This window comes from Hemitrygon akajei, chromosome 2 (assembly GCF_048418815.1).
Source record: "Hemitrygon akajei chromosome 2, sHemAka1.3, whole genome shotgun sequence".
NCBI lineage: Eukaryota > Metazoa > Chordata > Chondrichthyes > Myliobatiformes > Dasyatidae > Hemitrygon > Hemitrygon akajei.
Window position 1 is genome coordinate 207,262,164 of NC_133125.1, and position 25,040 is coordinate 207,287,203.

At 51.5% G+C, this 25,040-nt stretch overlaps 1 protein-coding gene across 1 annotated transcript; it reads left to right on the forward strand.

Annotated features, from left to right (window-relative positions):
- Positions 1-9,587: 9,587 nt before the first annotated feature.
- On the forward strand, positions 9,588-22,358 carry LOC140720230 (nuclear factor 7, brain-like). Its single transcript, XM_073035115.1, is given in 7 exon segments — positions 9,588-10,004; positions 10,083-10,178; positions 11,046-11,279; positions 12,285-12,307; positions 12,404-12,522; positions 21,743-22,266; positions 22,268-22,358. Coding segments are annotated over 7 exon segments (1,458 nt in total). The 5' UTR covers positions 9,588-9,593; the 3' UTR covers positions 22,319-22,358.
- Positions 22,359-25,040: the final 2,682 nt, after the last annotated feature.

The window sequence follows — 25,040 nt, forward strand, 5'->3', positions numbered from 1 at the left end:
ATGTGCTTGGTAGTGGGATTGTGTTGGAGATAGTGGAAGTTACGGAGAATTATGTGCTGGACACAGAGGCTGGTGGGGTGGCAGGTGAGGACCAGAGGAACCCTATCCCTGGTGGGGTGGCAGGTGAGGAGAAGAGGAACCCTATCCCTGGTGGGGTGGCAGGTGAGGACCAGAGGAACCCTATCCCTGGTGGGGTGGCAGGTGAGGACAAGGGGAACCCTATCCCTGGTGGGGTGGTAGGTGAGGACAAGGGGAACCCTATCCCTGGTGGGGTGGCAGGTGAGGACAAGGGGAACCCTATCCCTGGTGGGGTGGCAGGTGAGGACAAGGGGAACCCTATCCCTGGTGGGGTGGCAGGTGAGGACAAGAGGAACCCTATCCCTGGTGGGGTGGCAGGTGAGGACCAGAGGAACCCTTTCCCTGGTGGGGTGGTAGGTGAGGACAAGGGGAACCCTATCCCTGGTGGGGTGGCAGGTGAGGACCAGAGGAACCATATCCCTGGTGGGGTGGTAGGTGAGGACAAGGGGAACCCTATCCCTGGTGGGGTGGCAGGTGAGGACAAGGGGAACCCTATCCCTGGTGGGGTGGCAGGTGAGGAGAAGAGGAACCCTATCCCTGGTGGGGTGGCAGGTGAGGACCAGAGGAACCCTATCCCTGGTGGGGTGGCAGGTGAGGAGAAGAGGAACCCTATCCCTGGTGGGGTGGCAGGTAAGGACCAGGGGAACCCTATCCCTGGTGGGGTGGCAGGTGAGGACCAGAGGAACCCTATCCCTGGTGGGGTGGCAGGTGAGGACCAGAGGAACCCTATCCCTGGTGGGGTGGCAGGTGAGGACCAGGGGAACCCTATCCCTGGTGTGGTGGCAGGTGAGGACCAGGGGAACCCTATCCCTGGTGGGGTGGCAGGTGAGGACCAGGGGAACCCTATCCCTGGTGGGGTGGCAGGTGAGGACCAGGGGAACCCTATCCCTGGTGGGGTGGCAGGTGAGGACCAGGGGAACCCTATCCCTGGTGGGGTGGTAGGTGAGGACAAGGGGAACCCTATCCCTGGTGGGGTGGCAGGTGAGGACCAGAGGAACCCTATCCCTGGTGGGGTGGCAGGTGAGGACCAGGGGAACCCTATCCCTGGTGGGGTGGCAGGTGATGACAAGAGGAACCCTATCCCTGGTGGGGTGGCAGCTGAGTACAAGGGGAACCCTATCCCTGGTGGGGTGGCAGGTGAGGACAAGGGGAACCCTATCCCTGGTGGGGTGGCAGGTGAGGACAAGGGGAACCCTATCCCTGGTGGGGTGGCAGGTGAGGACCAGGGGAACCCTATCCCTGGTGGGGTGGCAGGTGAGGACAAGGGGAACCCTATCCCTGGTGGGGTGGCAGGTGAGGACAAGGGGAACCCTATCCCTGGTGGGGTGGCAGGTGAGGACAAGAGGAACCCTATCCCTGGTGGGGTGGCAGGTGAGGACCAGAGGAACCCTATCCCTGGTGGGGTGGCAGGTGAGGACAAGGGGAACCCTATCCCTGGTGGGGTGGCAGGTGAGGACCAGTGGAACCCTATCCCTGGTGGGGTGGCAGGTGAGGACAAGGGGAACCCTATCCCTGGTGGGGTGGCAGGTGAGGACCAGAGGAACCCTATCCCTGGTGGGGTGGCAGGTGAGGACCAGTGGAACCCTATCCCTGGTGGGGTGGCAGGTGAGGACAAGAGGAACCCTATCCCTGGTGGGGTGGCAGGTGAGGACCAGAGGAACCCTATCCCTGGTGGGGTGGCAGGTGAGGACAAGGGGAACCCTATCCCTGGTGGGGTGGCAGGTGAGGACCAGAGGAACCCTATCCCTGGTGGGGTGGCAGGTGAGGACAAGGGGAACCCTATCCCTGGTGGGGTGGCAGGTGAGGACCAGTGGAACCCTATCCCTGGTGGGGTGGTAGGTGAGGACAAGGGGAACCCTATCCCTGGTGGGGTGGCAGGTGAGGAGAAGAGGAACCCTATCCCTGGTGGGGTGGCAGGTGAGGACCAGAGGAACCCTATCCCTGGTGGGGTGGCAGGTGAGGAGAAGAGGAACCCTATCCCTGGTGGGGTGGCAGGTGAGGACAAGAGGAACCCTATCCCTGGTGGGATGGCAGGTGAGGAGAAGAGGAACCCTATCCCTGGTGGGGTGGCAGGTGAGGAGAAGAGGAACCCTATCCCTGGTGGGGTGGCAGGTGAGGACAAGAGGAACCCTATCCCTGGTGGGGTGGCAGGTGAGCAGAAGAGGAACCCTATCCCTGGTGGGGTGGCAGGTGAGGACAAGAGGAACCCTATCCCTGGTGGGGTGGCAGGTGAGGAGAAGAGGAACCCTATCCCTGGTGGGGTGGCAGGTGAGGAGAAGAGGAACCCTATCCCTGGTGGGGTGGCAGGTGAGGACAAGAGGAACCCTATCCCTGGTGGGGTGGCAGGTGAGGAGAAGAGGAACCCTATCCCTGGTGGGGTGGCAGGTGAGGACCAGGGGAACCCTATCCCTGGTGGGGTGGCAGGTGAGGACCAGGGGAACCCTATCCCTGGTGGGGTGGTAGGTGAGGACAAGGGGAACCCTATCCCTGGTGGGGTGGCAGGTGAGGACCAGAGGAACCCTATCCCTGGTGGGGTGGCAGGTGAGGACCAGGGGAACCCTATCCCTGGTGGGGTGGCAGGTGATGACAAGAGGAACCCTATCCCTGGTGGGGTGGCAGGTGAGTACAAGGGGAACCCTATCCCTGGTGGGGTGGCAGGTGAGGACAAGGGGAACCCTATCCCTGGTGGGGTGACAGGTGAGGACAAGGGGAACCCTATCCCTGGTGGGGTGGCAGGTGAGGACCAGAGGAACCCTATCCCTGGTGGGGTGGCAGGTGAGGACCAGAGGAACCCTATCCCTGGTGGGGTGGCAGGTGAGGACAAGGGGAACCCTATCCCTGGTGGGGTGGCAGGTGAGGACAAGGGGAACCCTATCCCTGGTGGGGTGGCAGGTGAGGACAAGGGGAATCCTATCCCTGGTGGAGTGGCAGGTGAGGACAAGGGGAACCCTATCCCTGGTGGGGTGGCGGGTGAGGACAAGGGGAACCCTATCCCTGGTGGGCTGGCGGGAGAATGGGCTGCGAGCAGACATCGTGAACTGGAAGAGATGTGGTTGAGGGTAGCATTGATGGTGGAGGAAGGGAAGCTCCTTTCTTTGAAGAAAGAGGACATCTCCATCTTTCTGGAATGAAAAGCCTCTTCCTGAGAGTAGATGTGGCAGAGACAGAGGAATTGAGAGAAGGCGATGTTGTTTTTACAAGTAACAGGGTGGGAAGAGGTATAATCCAGGTAGCTGTGAGAGTCTGTGGGTTTATAATAGGCATCAGTAAATAAGCTGTCTCCAGAGAAAGAGACAGTGAGATCGAGAATGGGGAGGGAGGTGTCGGAAATGGACCAGGTAAATTTGAGGGCGGGGTGAATGTTGGAGGCAAAGTTGATGAAATCAAAGAGCTCAGAATCAGTGCAGGAAACAACACCAATTCAGTCGTCGATGTAGTGTAGGCAAAGTGGGGGACGGACACTAGGGTTGGCTTGTAACATAAGCTGTTTCACAAAGCTGACAAAAAGGTACCCGTGACAAAGCTGGGACCCTTGTGAGTGCCCATAGCTACACCTTTGGTTTGAAAGAAGTGGGAGGAGCCAAAGGAGAAATGAATGAGAGTGAGGACCAGTTCTGCCAGACAGAGGAGAGTGGTGGTGGAGGGGAACTGGTTGGGTCTGCTGTTCAGTAGGAAATGGAGAGCTTTGAGGCCTTCCTGGTTGGGGTTGGAGGTATATAGGCACAGGACATCCAGAGTGAAAATCAGATGATCGGGGCCAGGGATCGTGAAATCATTGAAAAGATCCAGAGAGTGTGAAGTGCCACTGTTGTAGGGAGGAAGGGACTGGACCAGGAGGGATAAAACAGAGTCGAGATATGTCGATATGAGTTCAGGGGCAGGAACAAGCTGAAACAATGGGTCTGCCTGGAGAGGCAGGTTTGTGGATCTTGGGTAGAAAGGGGAGGTACAGGAACTATGAGGTTGGAGGCAGTGGATAGGAGATCCCCAGAGCTTATAAAGTCGGTGATGGTGAGGGAGACAGTGGCCTGGTTCTCCTCTGTGAGGTCCTGTTCGAGGGGTAAGTAAGTAGGAGATGTCTGAGAATTGTCACTGGGCCTCAGCGGTGGAGGTCAGTACGCCAGACTACTACAGCACCCCACTGATCCGCGGGTTTGAGGGTGAGGTGAGGATTAGTGCTGAGGGAGTGGAGAGCAGGGAGTTTGGAAGTAGTGAGGTTGGAATTGGAGGGAGGAGTGGGGAAGTGGAGACGGTTGATGTCTCGTCGGCAGTTTGCAATGAAAAGATCCAGAGCGGGGTGACCAGGGAGAGGAGGAGGGTTGAGGACGGCAGAAAGGGTCATCGGTCCTTGTCCTCCCTCGCCCTTCAGTCTGTCGTATTGCACGGGAGAGAGGTGAGAGCACCAGAGATCCATCAGCAGCTCCGGTCTCCCAGCAGCAGGAGGCGGGTTTCGGAGGCAGCTGCGGACAACAGGCCCCGATCCTCGGCGAGGAAAGGCCGGTCACCCTCAGGCAGCTGCGGACAACAGGCCCCGATCCCCGGCGGGGAAAGGCCGGTCACCCTCAGGCAGCTGCGGACAACAGGCCCCGATCCCCGGCGGGGAAAGGCCGGGCACCCTCAGGCAGCTGCGGACAACAGGCCCCGATCCCCGGCGAGGAAAGGCCGGGCACCCTGAGGCAGCTGCAGACAACAGGCCCCGATCCCCGGCGGGGAAAGGCCGGGCACCCTGAGGCAGCTGCAGACAACAGGCCCCGATCCCCGGCGGGGAAAGGCCATCCACCCTCAGGCAGCTGCGGACAACAGGCCCCGATCCCCGGCGGGGAAAGGCCATCCACCCTCAGGCAGCTGCGGACAACAGGCCCCGATCCCCGGCGAGGAAAGGCCGGACACCCTCAGGCAGCTGCGGACAACAGGCCCCGATCCCCGGCGAGGAAAAGCCGGTCACCCTCAGGCAGCTGCGGACAACAGGCCCCGATCCCCGGCGAGGAAAGGCCGGTCACCCTCAGGCAGCTGCGGACAACAGGCCCCAATCCCCGGTGAGGAAGCACCCGCCAGTAACTTTGTTTATCGCCTGTGCATGTGAACTTTGCGTTAATGAACTTGGGCAGAGTTCCTCCAGACTAACACCACCGACCACAAGTCACCAGGAAGGACTCGATGTACACGGTGAACACACACAAAATGCTGGAGGAACTCAGCGGGCCAGGCAGCCTCTATGGAAATAAAGTACAATTGACACTTCGGACCGAAACGCTTCGGCAGGTCTGGTGGGAAAAAGGCTGAGGAGATTTAAAAGGTGGGGAGGGGAGAGAGAAACACTCGGTGAGAGGTGAAACCTGAAGGGGGAGAGGTGAAGTAAGGAGGTGGGAAGTTGATTGGTGAAAGAGGTATAAGGCTGGAGAAGGGGGAGTCTGACAGAAGAGGACAGAAAGCCAAGGAAGGAAAAAAGAGGGGAGGAGCACCGTAGGGAGGCGATGGGCGGCAAGGAGATAAGGTGGGAGAGGGAAAAGGGGGATGGGGAATGGTGAAGGAGAGGGATTGGGGGCGTTACCAGAAGTTCGAGGGATCCAAGGAGACCTTGCTTTTTGGCTTGACCACAGAGGGCAAAGAGTGGTTGTAGATGGTTCCTATCTGTATGGAAGATGGTGACCAGTGGCTTTCCGCAGGGATCTGTTCTGGGATCCCTCCTCTTTGTGGTTTTAATTATTGACCTGGATGAGGAAGCAGTAGGATGGGTTGGTAAATTTGCTGAGGACACAAAGGTTGGGGTGTTGTGGATAGTCTGAAGGGTTGTCAGAGGTTACAGCAGACATCGATAGGATGCAGAACTGGGCTGAGAAGTGGCAGATGGACTTCAGCTGAGGTAAGTGTGAGGTGGTTCATTTTGGTGGGTCAAATTTGAAGACAGAATGTAATATTAATGGTAAGAATATTGGCAGTGTGGAGGATCAGCGAGACCTTGTCCAGGGGACACTCATATCTGCTGCGCAGGTTGACAGTATGGTTAAGAAGGCGTATGTTGTGTTGGCCTTCATCAACTGTGGGATTGAGTTCAAGAGCCGTGAGGTAATGTTACAGGTATATAAGACCTTGGTCAGACCCCACTTGGAGTACTGTGTTCAGTTCTGGTCACCTCACTACAGGAAGATTGTGGATACTATAGAGAGAGTGCAGAGGAGATTTACAAAGATGTTGCCTGGATTGGAGAGCATATCTTATGAGACAAGTTGAGTAAACTTGGCCTTGAAGTGACGGAGGATGAGAGGAGACGTGATAGAGGTGTATAAGATGATGTGAGGCATTGATCGTGTGGATGGCCAGTGGCTTTTTCCCAGGGCTGAAATGGCTAACATGAGGGGGCATAGTTTTAAGGTGCTTGGAAGGAGGTACAAGGGGATGTCAGAGGTGAATTTTTCACACAAAGAGTGGTGGGTGCATTGAATGTGAAGTGAAGGTGGTAGAGCCGGATACAATAAAAGCTTTTTAGAGACTCTTAGATATGTACATGGAGCTTAGGGAAATAGAGGGCTGTGTGGTTGGGAAATTCTCGGCAGCTTCTGGAGCAGGATTCATGGCTGGCTCATCATTGTGGGCGGAAGGGCCTATAATGTGCTGTGGATTTTCTGTGTTCTATGCTGGAGGAACCGGTCAGACAGCATCTATGGAAATGGGATTTCGGGCCGAGATCCTTCTTCACAACTGGAAAGGAAATGGGAAGTCCCCAGAATAGAAAGGTGGGGGACGGGAGGGAGGATAGCTGGAAAGGGATAGGTGAAGCCAGGTAGGTTGGAAAGGTAAAGGGTTGGAGAAGAAGGAATCTGATACGAGAGCAGAATGGCCCATAGGGGAAATGGAAGGAGGAGGGGACGCACGGGGAGATGATAGTCAGGAAGGTGAAGGTAAGGGGCCAGAGTGGGGGATAGAAGGAGAAGGGAGAGGGAGGGAATTTTTTTTCGGGAAGGAGAAATCAATATTCATGCCATCTGTTTGGAGGCGACCCAAACATACTACACGGTGTTTTTCCTTCGGCCTGAGGGTAGCTCCGTCGTGGCACAAGAGAAGGCCGTGGACTGTCAGGTCGGAATGGGAATGAGAATTGGAAGTAAAATGTTCCATCTTTGGCAGATGGAGCAGAGGAGTTTGATGAAGCAGAACCCCAGTTTACAACAGGTCTCACCAGTGTAGAGGAGGCTGCATTGGGAGCGGCAGACCAAATAAATGACCCAGCAGATGACGTGTTGCCTCACCTGGAAGGACATTTTGGGTCCTCGAATGGAGGTGAGGGAGGAGGTGAATAGGTACTTTGGCCACTTGCAGGGTTAAGTATCAGGAGTGAGACTAGTGGGGAGAGTGAATGGACAAGGGAGTCATGGAGGGAGTGATCCTTGCGGAAAGTAGAGAAGGGAGGAGGTAAAGATGAATTTGGTGATCGGATACCATGACTATGTGGCTAGGCACAGCTCAAATACCATCTATATACCCGCTGATGATATAACTATTGTTGGCAGAATCTCAGGTGGTGACGAGAGGGCGTACAGGAGTGAGATATACCAACTAGTGGAGTGGTGTCGTAGCAACAACCTGGCACTCAACGTCAGTAAGACGAAAGAGCTGATTGTGGACTTCAGGAAGGGTAAGATGAAGGAACACGTAGAGTGAGCAGTTTGAAGTTCCTGAGTGTGAAGATCTCTGAGGACCTAACACTCAGAAACATCTATAGATGTACCGTGGAGAGCATTCTGACAGGCTGCATCACTGTCTGGTATGGGGGGGGGGGGGGGGGGGGGAGGGTGCTACTGCACAGGACCGAAAAAAGCTGCAGAGGGTCATAAATTTAGTCGGCTCCATCTTGCGTACCAGCCTTCAAAGTATCCAAGACGTCTTCAAGGAGCGGTGTCTCTGAGTCAGCGTCCTTTATTGAGGACCCCCAGCACCTAGGACATGCCCTTTTCTCACTGTTACCATCAGGGAGGAGGTACAGAAGCCTGAAGGCACACACTCTGCAATTCAGGAACAGCTTCTTCCCCTCTGCATCCGATTCCTAAATGGACATATTGAACCGATTAACACTACCGCACGTTGTTAATACATATTATTTCTGTTTTTGCACAGTTTTTAATCTATTCAATATACATATACTGTAATTGATTTACATATATATATATATATATATATATATAGATATATATAGATATTGTACTTCTATATTATGTATTGCATTGAACTGTTGCTGCTAAGTTAACAAAATACAGTACATGACACATGACACATGCCGGTGAGAATAAACCTGATTCTGATTCTGAGATGGTGGAGGTTTATGGAGGATGATGTGATGGATGTGGACACTTACGTGCTGGTAGGTTAGGACAAGAGGAACTCTATCACTGTTGAGGCAGAGGGAAGATGAGGTGAGCACAGATGTTCGGGAAATGGAGGAGATGCAGGTAAGGGCAACATCAGTAGCGGAGGAAAGGAAACCCTGTTCTTTACAGAGGAGGACATACCTGATGTTCTGGAAGGGGAAACTGCATTCTGGGAACAGATTCAGTGGAAATGAAGGAATTTAGAAAAGTTACAGGAGACTGGGTGGGAAGAGGTATGGTCAAGATACCTGTGGGAATCAGTAGCTTTATAAAATATGTCGGTTGACAGTTTGTTTCCAGAGATGGAGGCAGAGAGAAGGGCAAAGGGGAGGGAGGTGTTTGAACTGGACCAAGTGAGTTCAAGTGCAGGGTGGAAGTTAGTGGCAAAGTTGATGAAATTGATAAACTCAGCATGGGTGCATGAAGCAGCACCAATGCAGTCATTAATGTTTCTGAGGAAGATTTGGGGAGCGTTACTGGGGAAGGCCTGGAACATGGGCTGTTCTTCGACAGGCATTACTGGGGCTCATGCAGATACCCGTGGATAGCCCTCGAGTTTGGAGAAGGTGGGAGGAGCGGAAGGAAAATTGGTGAGGGTGAGCACCAGCCCTTCCAGCTGGAGGGGAACTGGTTTGTCTTTTATTGAGAAAGAAACAGAGAGCTGTAAGGCCTTCTTGATGGGGGATAGAAGTTATAACTGGACATCCATGGTGAAGATGAGGCAGTCAGTGCCTGGGAATTGAAAATTGCTGAGGAGATTGAGGGCATGAGAAGTGTCGCGGATGTGGGTTGGGAGGGATTGACCTGAAGGGTTTAGAATGAAGTCAATGTATGAGGACAAGTTCAGTGGGGCTGGAGCAGGCAGGGACATAGGCCAACTGTCTATCTCGCTTTTCAGGAATTGTCCCTTTCTGTTGTACTTTACACTGAACCAGGCTCCGCGCTCCGGGTTCATTTATATTCAGACCTCTTTAATGTGTTTCTGATCCCACCCTGCCGTGGAAATTGCCGCGATTCCTGCCCAGAGAACACTTGGAGCAACGTTGTTCATTCCCGAGACTGCAGCGCCCCTAGTGGACAGTCCCGGTACTGCAGGGTTCAGCAGCTCCCGAAAGTGAAAGGATCCTGAACCCGGAAGTACCGGGAGTTAACATGGCTTCGAAAGGACAGGTCGAGAGTTGGACCGAGGAGGTAATTTGTCCCATCTGCCTGGATTTCTTCACCGATCCGGTGTCACTGGAGTGTGGTCACTACTTCTGCCGCTCCTGTATCACACGGTGTTGGGAAAGGCAGGAGAGAAACTCCTGCCTGGAATGTAGAGAGGAGTTTGCAGACCGCACCCTCAAGGCCAGTCGGGTTTTAGCAAATCTGTCTGAGAAAGCTCGAAAACTAAACCTGAATCCGAAAGGGAAGGAAAGTAAACGTTACTGCGAGGAACATGAGGAAGAACTGAAGCTGTTTTGTGAGACGGACAAGACACTGATCTGCCTGATCTGTGCGACTGCGCGGGAACACAAGTCTCACAACTTCATGCCGATTAAAGAAGCCGTTAAAATTTACCAGGTAAAACTAACCCGCTTTCGATCGTCTGTTTATGTTGTCTTTTTGTTTTGTCTAATCCATTAACTCTTTAATTCCCAGGATCGGGTTAAATCTTCCTTGGACTCTCTCACAAAAAGGAAATCAGACTTTCAGGAAATGGAGCAGCAACAGAAAGAGAGGATTTCTGGAGTTCGGGTGAGGCTTCCTGAGCAGAATTTACAATCTTGTTGTGTAGTTTTGTTCCCTTTAATGCAGAATAGCAGAGTATCGCAGCTGCAGTGCCCTGGGCTCGATCCTAACCTCTGGTGCTGTCCGCGTGGAGTTTGCACGTTCTCTCTGTAACCAGTACCTTCTTTTAGCCAACAATCAACTCAATGTGGTATTTACAGATACTGTAGTTGTAAACTGATTTAAATCAGACGGATGTTTTGACTGTTCAGGATTGAACGGTAAATTGGCAACTGTAATTAACCCCGTGAAGGGGTTTGTATGTGAATCAGGTGGGTCAGTGAGGAAGACTGGGTTTGAGGGAAATGTGATTGAATATCTGGGAACCACTCACTTGCTGCCTGTTATGCCACTGGAGTTTGGGACAGCAATGAAGGTCCTCCATCTCCGGCAGTGTTCATGTCTTCATTCAACATGTCAGTAGCTACTTCTCGGTTTTCACTACTGTCAGTCATGCAGGTCCTGAGTGGAGACTCAGGAATAACATGGCACTCAGATGTAGAAAGACTCTTCATTGTTTCCGTAACAGTTTTGTTTTACCAGTCAGTATTGTAGCCCTGAGCTGAACCCATGAACCTGGAGGACCAGTGGACCACTCTTACTCTGGCCTCTACCCTTTGACCTGTTTGGCATGGGTGACCCCACCAAGAGTCAAAGCATAAAGCCCACATTCCAGCCAACAGAGTTCTTTGGGTCATTGAGGCACACAAGCCTCCAAACCCAACAGCAAGGTTGTGGTCCTCTTGGATGATAATGAGCTGGACAGACCCTTCCATATCATAAGGAAATACATCAGGGCCAAATAATAAACCAGCCTCTCCTTTCATTCAACAGGAACAGTCACAAAGCGTTCAGTCCCACATCACATCCCAGTTTGCTGAACTGCGACGGATTATCACTGAGAAAGAGCAGCGCGCACTCCGAGATCTCAGGGAAGAAGAGGAGAGGATTCTAAATCCAATGGAGAAAAATCTTCGCGAGATTCAAGAGAATTTAAATGCCATCTACAAGGAAATCTCAAAGTTACAGGAACAGATGGATCAACAAGACAATATCATATTCCTCATGGTGAGAGATTTCAGTTTGGTCCTGTAAAAGTACATAGTCACAAAATGATGTATTTTAACTCAGTGTGGGATTTACAGATACTGGAGTTGTAAACTGATTGAAACCAGACGGATGTTTTGACTGTTCAGAGTTGTTGTCTCCAAACCGGCCTCTCACAACATCTGTACATCGCTGGACAGTCTGCATCCTGGAATGTTTACTCTGATCGTAGCGCTGAGCCAGTGATCACTTCTGTGATTCCCACGTATAATATCCCCTGAGACTCAGAGTAACATCCCATTGCAGTCACAGACTGTGAGTGTGTCTGGTGCAGTGGGTGTGAGGGTCTCTCTGTTGATCGGTGGGAACTGAGGTTGAACTCCAGAATGTGACCTACACATCGGATTTACCATCTATATCTGGTTTGTATCAGGTTCATTGTTTTGGAGAATTTTGCACTGTCCTTTGTTTTTCAGAAATATTCTTCATCAGATTATATCCCATTTTCATCAGAGACAGGACTTTCAGTCCATTCTCTCCTATCAGTTTCCCTGGTGCACAAGCCTCCTCCCACCTACTCACCACACCCAGTAAGTGTCCCCAAATCCATGGTCCCTCATGTGATTATCCAGCTTCCCCATTACATTCAATCTCTGCTGTTCCACTTCAGCCACTCCTGTAGCAGTGAGTTCCACATTCTCTTCACTACATTTCTTGTGGGATTTATTAACGACCTACTGATGTTTTATCTTTGACTTATTGTCTCCACACAAGCAGAAATATTTTCGATCAGATACATTCAGAATCTTAAAACCTGTCCAGTCTCTCCTGTAAGTTCCTTCTCTCTGTTATCGTATAATTCTCATAAATATTCCTTGTACTTTCTCGCACAGTTCAATGTCCCTCTTTCTCCGTTCATGTTAGTGGGAATGAGTTCAGTGGGAATTTTCAGCAGGTTTTAATAACTTGGCTCAGATGCCGACAGTAAGTCTCAGTCAATTGAGATCTGTGTTTGATTTATTTCAGGAGGAAGCTCGTCGGAAGAGGAGGTAGGACATGGTCTTCACTGAAACTCAGTATGGATTTGTAAAATAGTTCAAATATCCCGAATGCTCAGTTTATAACCATCTGTATAATATTTACAGGATTAGTGATGATGCCCACACATTGTCAGTGACAGATGGTGCCCTATTGGTTGAAAAATTCGATCACCCCTATTTGCTCGACATAGCATCGGAAGAAGTGATTGGTGGCATTAAACACGGTAAGACATAAGATTCATTTGTGCTTGTTTATGAGACACTACTAAGTCATAATTAGATGCCAAATATGGCTTGTCAATGACCTTCTGAAATTCCAAGTACACGACATCAACTGGTTCTCCTTTGTTTACCTGGCTTGTTATTTCTTCAAAGAATTCCAACTGATCTGTCAGGCAAGATTTTCCCTTGAGGAAACCATGGCCTATTTTATCATGTGCCTCCAAGTTCCCTGCCAACTCCTCCTTAATAATCAACTTCACCATCTTCCCAGCCACTGAGGTCAGACTAACTGGCCTAGAGTTTCCTTTATTCTCTCTCTCTTCTTGAACAGTGGAGTGACATTTTCAAATTTCCAGTCTTCCAGAACCATTGAAGAATCTAGTGATTCTTGAAGGATCGTTACAAATGCCTCCATGATCTCTTCAGCCACCTCTTTCTGAACTCTGGCATGTACGCTGTCTAGTCCAGGTGACAGCTACCTAAAGATCTTTCCGTTTCCCAAGAACCTGTTCTCTAGTAATGCTAACTTCACGCCCGGCACGTCGCCTGACACTTGGAACTTCCACCATACTGCTAGTGTCTTCCACAGTGAAGACTGATGCAAAATACGTCTTCAGTTCATCCACCCTTTCGTTGTCCCCCATTACTACCTCTCCAGCATTGTTTTCCAGCAGTCCGATATCCACTCTTGCCTCTCTCTAATCCAGAGATTAGGACCTCCTGGGTAGTAATTTCTGGATTGCTGCCTGTGCCAGGTGCCAGTGAGGGTAGAAACACGATGATCTGGCAGGTAAATGTGTGGCTGAGAAGCTGGTGCAGGGGGGGCAGGCTTCAGGTTCTTGGATCATTGGGATCCCCCTGGGGGAGGTATGACCTGATCAGAAGTGATGGGTTGCACCTGAACCCAAGGGGGACCAATATTCTTCCGGGCAGGTTTGTTAGAGCTATGGGGGAGGGTTTAAACTAATTTTGTAGGGGGGTGGGAACTGGAGTGAAGGGACTCAGGATAGGATGGATGGTAAAAATGGTAATGATAGCCTGCAGTCAGACTGTCAGGAAGGACAGGCAGGTGATGGAACTCAGTTGCAGCCAACAGGCTGAGTATCAAAACTTTAGGGATGCAGAATCAGAAAGGACAGTAAATACGGTACTCAAGCTGTTGTATCTAAATGCACGTAGTGTAAGAAATAAAGTGGATGATCTTGTTGCACGTTTACAAATGGCCAGGTATGATGTTGTGGCCATCACTGAATTGTGGCTGAAGGATGGTTGTAGTTGGGATCTGAATGTGCAAGGTTACACATTATATCAGAGTGATAGGAAGGTAGGCAGAGGGGGTGGTGTGGCTCTACTGGTAAAGAATGACATCAAATCAGTAGAAGGATGTGACATAGGATCGGAAGATGTTGAATACTTGTGGGTTGAGTTCAGAAACATCAAGGTTAAAAAGACCTTGATGGCAGTTATACACAGGCCTCCAACAGAGCTGGGCGGTGGACCACAGATTACAACAGGAAATAGAAAAGCTGTGTCAAAAGGGCAATGTTCTGGTAGTCATGGGAGATTTTAACATGCAGGTTGATTGGGAAAATCAGGTTGATAATGGATCTCAAGAGTGAGTCTGTTGAATCCCTAAGAGATGGCATTTAAAGCAGTTTGTCATTGAGCCTACTAGGGGATCAGCTATACTGGATTGGCTGTTACGTAATGAACCAGAGGCGATTAGGGAGCTGAAGGTAAAAAATCCTGAGGAACCAGTGATCACAGTATGATTGAGTTTAACTTGAAATTTGATAGGGAGAAAGTAAAGTAGCAGTCGCCAACCCGTCAATCACAATCGACTGTTCGATCTTTGAGACTTTCCCAGTAGATCCCGAAAAAAATTCAAAAATAAATACACAAATACTGTTGAAAGATTGATTCCGGGTTGCGGGGTTTTGTTCCGTTCTTTCTGCCCAGTGTGCGTGTGTGTAGCTCCCCCGCATTACACAGTGTAATTCAACACGTACAAACACACTGGATGAACTCAGCAGGTCGGGCAGCGTCCGTTGAAATGAGCAGTCAACCTGCTGACTGCTGAGTTCATCCAGCTTGTTTGTACGTGTTGATGTGACCACAGTATCTGCAGTGTACTTTGTGTTTACACAGTGTAATTCAGTGGTCCCCAACCACCGGGCCGCGAGGAAACGATATGAGTCAGCTGCACCTTTCCTCACTCCCTGTCTTGCCCACTGTTCAACTTGAACCCACGCGAGGTCATCAGTCGCCTAAATGCAGTGATACCCTCTAACTAAATTGTGCAATAGACTGGACATAAGGAACCTGCTTCGAGTATTGCTGTATTCTGGTCGTGTTTAATCCCCCCCCCACCCCCCGCCGGCGGCCGGTCGGCAAGAATATTGTCAATATTAAACCGGTCCGCGGTGCAAAAAAGGTTGTGCACCCCTGGAGTTTATACATTATTTCTACTTCCGGGTTGCAGGGTTTTACTTCCGGTCTTTCCTGCCCCAGTGCGCATGTGTTTAACTAATCAATCTGGGGGTCGATGTCTTCTTTGACTGTGGCCGAGGTAGGGTATCTTGGGCTTAAAAAGGTTGGTGACCACTAAAGTAAAGGCTGATGTAGCAGTATTTCAGTGGAGTAAGGCAAATTACAGTGGTATGAGAGAGGAGTTGGCCAAAGTAGATTGGAAAGAGCTGCTGGCAGGGATGTCAGCAGAGCAGCAATGGTGTGTGTTTCTGGGGAAATGAGGAAGTTGCAGGACGTGAGTATATTTTCATTTCTTCCAAAAACGAAGAACTACACAAATTGTAAAATAGTACAACCATGACTGACAAGGGATGTCAAAACTATTGTAAAAGCAAAAGAAAGGACATACAACAAAGCAAAAATTTGTGGGATGATAGTGGATTGGGAAGTTTTTAAAAACCTAAACAGAGCAACTAAAACAATCATTGGAAAGGAAAAGATGAAATGTGAAAGCAAGCTAGCAAATAATATCAAAGTGGATGGTAAAAGTTTTTTCACGTATGTTAAAAATAAAAGAGAAATGAGAGTGGATATAAGACCGCCAGAAAATGAGGCAGGAAAATTAATAACAGGGGACAAGGAGATGGCGGATGAACTAAATGACTATTTTGCATCAGTCTTCACTGTGGAAGACATTAACAGTATGCCTGATGTAGTGTGTGAAGGAAGAGAAGTGGGTGCAGTTACCATTACAAGGGAGAAGGTGCTCAAAAAGCTGAAAGACCTAAAGGTACATAAGTCACCTGGACCACGGGAACTGCACCCTAGGGTTCTGAAAGATGTAGCATTAGAGATTATGGTGGCATTAGAAATGACCTTTCAAAAATGATTGGAGTCTGGCATGGTGTCAGAGGAGTGGAAAATTCTTTAAGAAAGGAGGAAGGCAGCAGAAAGGAAATTATAGACCAGTTAGCCTGACCTCAGTGGTTGAGAAGAAGTTTGAGTCAGTTGTTAAGGATGAGGTGATGGAGCACATGGTGACACAGGACGTCGTGATACAGGACAAGATGGTATAAAATCAGCATGGTTTCCTTCAGGGAAAATCCTGCCTGACAAACCTGTTGGAATTCTTTGAGCAGATTACAAGTAGGATAGATAAAGGGGATGTAGTGGATGTTGTATATTTGGAGATTCAGAAGGCCTTTGATAAGGTGCCACACATGAGGCTGCTTCCCAAGTTAAGAGCCCGTGGTATTATAGGGAAGTTGCTGACATGGTTAGACATTGGTCCCTCCCAACTAATCAATGCACACCTAAATTATTGGTCACCTTAATTGGATTATTGCGCCCAGCCCCATGATTTAAAAGGTGAGACTTGCCCTTAGCTCGCCCTCTCTTACAGGCAACCACATTGGAGGTAAGTGCATTGATTTATGCTTGGTAAGGTCTATCGTTTGTCCTGATAAGGGAGCCACAACTATCCAAGGTCAAGGGGGATAGCTGTTGTAGTGCCTTTCCCTTGTTCTTTGTTTGTGTAACCGTACCCTGTCCCCACACCGCTTCCTGTGTATTGTAGTTGCTTGTGTTGACCCGACTTGCCCTTGTAAATAAATTCCTTAGTATTAAAACTGTGTGTGTCCAGGCCTCTACTGTTGAGACTCAAAGAACCAGTTATTTTCCGTCACAACAGCATATAAAACACTTAAGAACCAATGTTTCAGCGCCGGGTTCGATACAGTGACAGACCACTCCCAAGTGTGCTCTTCACCGTGCCGGTTTGATGTGGAGGATCAAAAACCCAAAACCCAATAATTAAACCACTGCGTTGCTTAGTAATCATTGTAGCTTTCATCGGGGCAGAGCCTTTCTCACTTTATCCTTTAAAATTGTTCCGATCGTTGACCGACTGCAGCCTAACACTTTACAATGACCGATGGCATTTCACCACTTTCTGGGTAAACATGCCCACCTGCAAGGTCATTTCCGAGTAAGAGATCAACATTGTCTATCGGTAGTTCAGATCGCACCCCTATTGTGACTGGTCCAGATACCAAGTCGCATTTCAGAATTATCTTATGCAAAGTCACGGTCTCAGTCCCCTTTCCAATACCTTTGATAATATTCACCACCATATCACCATATAACAATTACAGCACGGAAACAGGCCTTCTCGGCCCTTCTAGTCCGTGCTGAACACTTACTCTCAACGCCCCCGACTCTCAAATCTCCATCTCAGCACCGAACTCCAAAACACTCTTTCATATCAGTGACTGAAAAGCTCCAGTATCGCTCCAGATTCTCACTGGAACCGGAGTTGATCCCTCCTTCACAGACACAAACCCATTTGAAATAAATCTCTCAAATCCCTCTTGAACTCGGTCAGACCCCTCCTTCTTCAGCGGTGTTTCAACCGTCTGAACGCAGGCATTTGGGGTTCTCTCTCTCTCTGTCCCTTTTTCCCTTTTCATAGCAAAACAATTGGATGCCGCATGACCAGGCTTCCCACAAAAGTAACACTTGAAACTGGGAAATTTTTCTTTTGACTGCTTCCCTTCCTCCTGACTTTTATCACTAGTCCCCGGTTTACTCTCTGGTTTAGCCGGTGGGTTATCTTTGTTATCCTTGCTACTCCTTTGGTAGCTCTTGCTCGGGAAAAACTTTACCTTGTGGGTTAAAGCAGACTCGTCTGCTAACTTAGCAGACTCTGACAGGGTCTCAGCCTCTCTCTCATTCAGGTACGTCCTTATGTTGTCAGCGACCCGGGTTCATGTCCCGTTACTGCCTGTCAGGAGTTTGTACGTTCTCCCATGACCACGTGGGTTTCTTCCAGGTGCTCTAGTTGCACAGTCCAAACCTGTACTGGTTGGCAGGTTAATTGGTCATTGTAACTTGTCCCATGGTCAGGCTCGGATTAAATCGGGGATGCTGGGTGGTAGGGGTCATTGTAACTTGTCCAATGGTCAGGCTCGGATTAAATCAGGGGTTGCTGGGTGGTGGGGGGTCATTGTAACTTGTCCCATGGTCAGGCTCGGATTAAATCAGGGGTTGCTGGGTGGTGGGGGTCATTGTAACTTGTCCAATGGTCAGGCTCGGATTAAATCAGGGGTTGCTGGGTGGTGGGGGTCATTGTAACTTGTCCCATGGTCAGGCTCCGATTAAATCAGGGGTTGCTGGGTGGTGGGGGTCATTGTAACTTGTCCCATGGTCAGGCTCGGATTAAATCAGGGGTTGCTGGGTGGTGGGGGTCATTGTAACTTGTCCCATGGTCAGGCTCAGATTAAATCAGGGATTGTTGGGTGGTGATGGATGTCATTGTAACTTGTTCCATGGTCAGGCTCGGATTAAATTGGGTTGCTCGGTGGTGGGGGTCAAAGGGTCGGAAGGGCCTATTCCGTACTGTATCTCAATAAATAAATTACAGCTGATGAAAGTGCAGTAGACATCGTCTCCATGGAGTTTAGCGAGGGATTGGACAAGGTAGCAGAGAGTTAGATCACATGGGATACGGTACGATCTGGAATAGGATACAGAGTTGTCTGGGTGGAGTCCTGTAACCAGTGGTTGTTCTGCAGGGATCGGAGCTGGGTCCACTGTTTTTCATCATTCATATGAATGATTTGGAGAGAATGTAGGTGAAGTGTTTAGTAGGTTTGTGAAGGACTCTAAATTTGGTGGTTTCATGGACAGTGAAGAGGTTATTTATTTATTTAGAGACAGTGTGAAACAGGCCGTCCCAGACCAACGACCCGCTCCACCCAGCACCCCAACTATTTAAAACCAGCCTAATCACGGGGCAATGTACAATGACCATTTAACCTACAAACCGTTATGTCTTTGTACAAGCGTTACAGAGTGATAGAAACTAACAACACAGGCCTTTCAGCCCATCTGGTCTATACTGAAGCATTTAAACTACCTGCTCCCATCGACCTGCACCGAGACCATGGTCCTCCAACTCCGACCATCCATGTACCGTCCAAACTTCACTTAAATGTTTAAATCGAGCTTGCATGCACCACTTGGGCTGGCAGCTCGTTCCACACTCTCACAACCCTCTGAATGAAGCAGTTTCCCCTCATGTTCCCCTTAAACTTTTCATCTTTCACCTTTAACCCATGACCTCTGGTTGTAATCCCACACACCCTCTGTGGAAAAAGCCTGCTTGCATTTACCCTATCTATACCCCTCATTATTTTGTATACCTCTATCAAATCTCCCCTCAGTCTTTATGTTACAGGAATAAAGTCCTAAACTATTCAATCTTTCCTCATGACTCAGGTCCTCCAGTCCCAGCTACATCCCTGGAAATTTTCTCTGTACTCTTTCAAACTTGTTTACATCCTTCCTGTAGGTAGGTCACCAAAACTGTACACAATATCCCAAATTAGGCGGCCCCAGGTCTCAGACAACTTCAACGTAACATCCATCTACCTGTAACATCACTTTCGATGTATTCTGGACCTGTGTTCCCAGATCTGCTGTAGAACAGAGTCCTCAGTGCCCGACCATTCACTGTGAAAGACCTACACTGGGGTCCTACCGAAGAGCAACAGCTCACACTTGTCTGCATTAAATTCCAGCTGACACTTTTCAGCCCATTTTCCCAGCTGCTCCAGATCCCACTGCAAGTAATGATGGGCTTCCTCGCTGTCCACTCCTCCCCAATCTGAGGGATGAATCGGGAGCACCCGGAGGAAATGCACGAGGTCCCGGGGAGAAAGTACAAACTCCTTACAGATGGTGTTGGAATTGAACTCTGAACTCTGGAATGCCCCAAGGTGCAACAGTATTGTGTTATCCACTACATAACCCTCTTGCTCATGGTTTATCCAAGATTACAACGAGATCTTGATTAATTGGGTCTCTGGGCCATTGGATGGAATTTGATTTTAATTCAGAGAGATGAGGGTGTTGCATTTTGGAAGGTAAACCAGGACAGGATTTACACATCAATCGGGGGCCCTGGAGAGTGTTGTGGAACAGAGAGACCAGGAGGTGATTGCCTTCATCAGACAGAATACTGAGTACAGGAACTGGGACGTCACGTTATGAGTGTACAAGACATTGGGAAGGCCACATTTGGAGCAGAGTAACATACAAACTGCTGGAGGAACTCAGCAGGTCAGGCAGCATCTATGGATATGAATAAACAGTTGATGATTTGGGCCAAGGTTTTGTGTGTGTTGCTTTGGATTTCCAGCATCTACAGACTTTCTTGTCTTTATGATTTTGATCACCCTGTACAGTTCTGGTTATCTTTCTACAGGAAGGATGTCATTAAACTGAGAGGGTATAAAACAGATTTACAAGGATGTTACTGGGACTGGAGAGTTTGGGTTATAAGGAGAGGCTGAATATTCTGGGTCTCTCTCACACCCGTTTCCACTGCTATCTCCCGTCTTTCTTTCCAATCGAGGAAAGGTCTCGGCTTGAAACAGCGACTGTACATCTCCCTTATCACACGCTGCTTGACCCGCTGAGATTCTCCAGAATTTTGTGTTGTTGATCGAGGAAAATCCGCTCTCCATGTCGAGGAAAAACCTCGGGACGATGCCGGTTGTCCATCCGCTGTATTTGGGTAAAACCCCGGGAAAGGGTCCTGTCGCCCATCCAACTGCGCCTGAGGCCCAGCGGCCTCTCCCCCGGTCCCGGGGCCGCGCTGCCCGAGTCTCCCCCGGTCCCGGGGCCGCGCTGCCCGAGTCTCCCCCCGATCCCCGGGGCCGCGCTGCCCGAGTCTCCCCCCGGTCCCGGAGCCGCGCTGCCCGAGTCTCCCCCCGATCCCCGGGGCCGCGCTGCCCGAGTCTCCCCCCGATCCCCGGGGCCGCGCTGCCCGAGTCTCCCCACGGTCCCGGGGCCGCGCTGCCCGAGTCTCCCCCCGATCCCCGGGGCCGCGCTGCCCGAGTCTCCCCACGGTCCCGGGGCCGCGCTGCCCGAGTCTCCCCCCGATCCCCGGGGCCGCGCTGCCCGAGTCTCCCCCCGATCCCCGGGGCCGCGCTGCCCGAGTCTCCCCCCGATCCCCGGGGCCGCGCTGCCCGAGTCTCCCCACGGTCCCGGGGCCGCGCTGCCCGAGTCTCCCCCGGTCCCCGGGGCCGCGCTGCCCGAGTCTCCCCCCGATCCCGGGGCCGCGCTGCCCGACTCTCCCCCCGGTCCCGGAGCCGCGCTGCCCGAGTCTCCCCCCGATCCCCGGGGCCGCGCTGCCCGAGTCTCCCCCCGATCCCCGGGGCCGCGCTGCCCGAGTCTCCCCACGGTCCCGGGGCCGCGCTGCCCGAGTCTCCCCCGGTCCCCGGGGCCGCGCTGCCCGAGTCTCCCCCCGATCCCGGGGCCGCGCTGCCCGAGTCTCCCCCCCGATCCCCGGGGCCGCGCTGCCCGAGTCTCCCCACGGTCCCGGGGCCGCGCTGCCCGAGTCTCCCCTGGTCCCGGGGCCGCGCTGCCCGAGACTCCCCCCGATCCCCGGGGCCGCGCTGCCCGAGTCTCCCCCCGATCCCGGAGCCGCGCTGCCCGAGTCTCCCCCCCGATCCCCGGGGCCGCGCTGCCCGAGTCTCCCCCGGTCCCGGAGCCGCGCTGCCCGAGTCTCCCCCCCGATCCCGGGGCCGCGCTGCCCGAGTCTCCCCCGATCCCGGGGCCGCGCTGCCCGAGTCTCCCCCCGATCCCCGGGGCCGCGCTGCCCGAGTCTCCCCCCGATCCCCGGGGCCGCGCTGCCCGAGTCTCCCCCCGATCCCCGGGCACTCTCTAATTCTCTGCTTCTCCCCCCAGTCTCTGTCACCCTGGATGTGGAAACGGCGCATCCGGGGCTCGAGGTGTCTGAGGATCGGAAGAGTGTGAGACGGACCGGGACCCGGAGGGATCTCCCTGACACCGGGAAGAGGTTCACAGACCGGGCTTGTGTGCTGGGATCGGAGGGATTCACATCGGGGAGACATTACTGGGAGGTGGAGGTGACGGGGAATCGGGGCTGGGGTCTGGGAGTCGCCGCAGAGTCTGTGGAGAGGAAGGGACGGGTCACAGAGAGTCCGGAGACCGGATTCTGGATCATCGCGCGGCGTGATGACGTGATGTGGGTTTACATCTCCCCTTTGTCCCGTCTCCCGGCCGATCCCATCCCCGAGAGGGTGGGAGTTTATCTCAGTTACGAGTCCGGGACAGTTTCATTTTACAACGCGGAGACCAAGTCCCATCTCCACACCTTCACCGGGAATAAATTCACGGAGAAACTTTATCCTTTCTTCTGGACTATCTATAAAAACGAGTGGCTGAGAATCTGCTCCGGTTCCGCTCCGGGTCTGTAAACGGGTCGGGTCCGGGACCGGCGTCAGGAGTCAGTCAGTGTAAATATAAATGTGCGGAGAGTGAAATAAACACGATGTGAGAATTATCGATCCATTAATTTTAACTCGTTCACCGCATCCGTCAACGGAACAGAAACACTGCGGATTCAGCAGCAGCCGCGGGCGGCGGGTCCTGAGCTCCCCGGCTCCCCCGGGTGCTAAAGTCCACCAGGACTGACAGGGTAACTGGGGCAAGTGGTGGTGGTGCTGACTGGGAGAGGGAGGTCAGGGTGAATCTTGGTAACACGGGACATGTTGTGGTGGTAACACACAAAGCGCCTGGGTCTCCCACCGTGTCAGGCAACATCTATGGAGGGAAATGGGCAGGTGAGGGGTGGATCCAGGTGAGGGGTAATACCTGAGGGAGGGGTGATAGATGAGGGACGGGTGGAAATGTGTCAGAAATTGGGAGGTGAGAGGTGTCAGTGACAAAGGGCTGAAGATTTTGGAATCTGACAGGAGGGGAAAGTGACCCCGGAGTAAAGGGAGGGAGGTGGGGATGAGTGTGAGGGTGATGGGCAGATGGAGAGGGTCAGGAGGAGAGTGGGTGATCGGCAGATGGAGAGGGTGGGGAGGAGTGTGGGGGATGGGTAGATGGAGAGGTGGGGAGGAGTGTGAGGGTGATGAGCAGATGGAGAGGGTGGGGAGGAGGGTGTGGGTGATTGGCAGATGGAGAGGGTGGGGAGGAGTGTGTGGGGGATGGGCAGATGGAGAGTGTGGGGAGGAGTGTGTGGGGGATGGGCAGATGGGGAGGAGTGTGTGGGTGATGGACAGATGGAGAGGTGGGGAGGAGTGTGTGGGTGATGGGCAGATGGAGAGGGTGGGGGGGGAGTGTGGGTGATGGACAGATGGAGAGGGTGGGGGGGAGTGTGTGGGTGATGGACAGATGGAGAGGGTGGGGAAGGAGGGGAAAGAGAGAGGGTGATGGGGCTGGTGGAGCAGGAGGAGAGAGACAATTAAACAGGAAAAGTGACAGGGAACGACTTCCAGAAGTTTGAAAGTTCGATGTTGATGCTGCCAGGTTGCCAATCACCCTGACGGAAAATGGGGAGCTGTTCCTCTAATTTACGAGGCAAATAGAGTCCGGATCTCTACTTTGAATCAGATATTCAGTTTTGGACCCAGTTTATATGCAGGAAATGCTGGAAAAACACAGCAGGTTGGTCAGGATCAGTGGAGAGAGGAACAGGTTTCACGTTCCACGTCGGTGACCTCTCCCGGAATTGATTCAAACACTGCCTGCTCTGTTGTGGGTTTCAAGTAATTTCTGTTTTGTTTTAGTTCTTCCAGCATCTGATTGAAGAAAAAATGGGAGTGCAGTGTAATTTCATCTGGAAGGGGGATAAAGAAGGAGGAATGTGATAGGAGAGGGGAGTGGACCATTAGAGACATCGATGCTCAGGTTGGAACTACCCGGAGAGGTACGGTGAAGGTGAGAGAGACGGGGACATGATATTTTGGAGCCGGAAGTGTGGCAACACATGCAGGCTGATCCCAGCACAATCCTCGGGCAGACTGTGTTGGTCATTGACGCAATGGAGAAATGTAAATGGTGAAGCCCCTGTGTGTATTTGTGTATGATGGAGACAGAGAGAGAGTCTGAGATTTACTCCAGGCTCCCCAGGTAGATGTAGGGATGATGTTTCTGGTAACGGGAGTGTCAGGATGAGGAGACACAGTGAGGGGACGACCTTTCAGAGGTGAGTAAATGTATTTACACAGCTCACAATCTAACAGGGCTCTGCACATTTACACATTAACTATGTTGAGGAGAGACGTGGATAGAGTTTTGGATACAACGTGAATCAGTAGAAACAGCATGAGCACAGGGAAGTGGTATTGATCATGTCTAATGGGAGAGCAGGTGTGAGGGGCTGAATGGCCTCCTTGCTTCTGTTTCTGATGTTCTTCAGAGCAGTGTACAGACTGACCAGAGGGAGGATAGAAGGGTCCGGGGAATAAATAGAGGTGTAAAGCAGGAGGGTGGAAAGGTGATTAAATATCGATTATTTAAATTGTCAGGAAAATATCTTTGACACTGAAATGGGGGATCTTGATGCAGCAGAAGATTGTGAGGTGTTGGATACACTGGGATTACTCAAACACGGATGCAGGAAAACTTCCTGACTTCCCCCCTGTACAGCCCTGCTCTGATGTGAGGTCCCACTCTTCCTAATGAGACTAATGGAGGTGACAGCACACACACCGGCCCTTCGACGTAACATGTCCCTGACAACCAAGGTGGCTTCCTCAGCACGTCCCATTTGACAGCATTTGGCCAGCATTCCTCTAAACGTTTTCAATCCAAATGTCCTAAAAATGTTTCAATTCTATCGGCCTCTACCATTTCCTCCGGCAGCTCATCCCATTTACCGACCACCGTCTGTGTGGAAAATTTGCCACTCAGGTCCCTTGCTAATCTTTACCCCCTGAGCTTAAGTCTATATCCTCTAGTTTTAAACTCCCCTCCCCTGAGGAAAGACTGTGACCATCGACCTCATCACTGCCCTGCAGGATTTCATCAATCACAATAATGTCAACCCTCAGTCTCCTTTGCTTCAGGAAAACAGTCCAGGTTGATCCAGATTCTCCTGAAGCCCTTGAGCCCCGGTAACATTCCTGTGAATCTTGTCTGCACACATTCCAGCTGAATGTCATCCTTTCTACAGCTCGGTGACCAGAACTGCACCCAGTACTCTGAGTGTGGTCTCCCCAGTGTCTTGTAC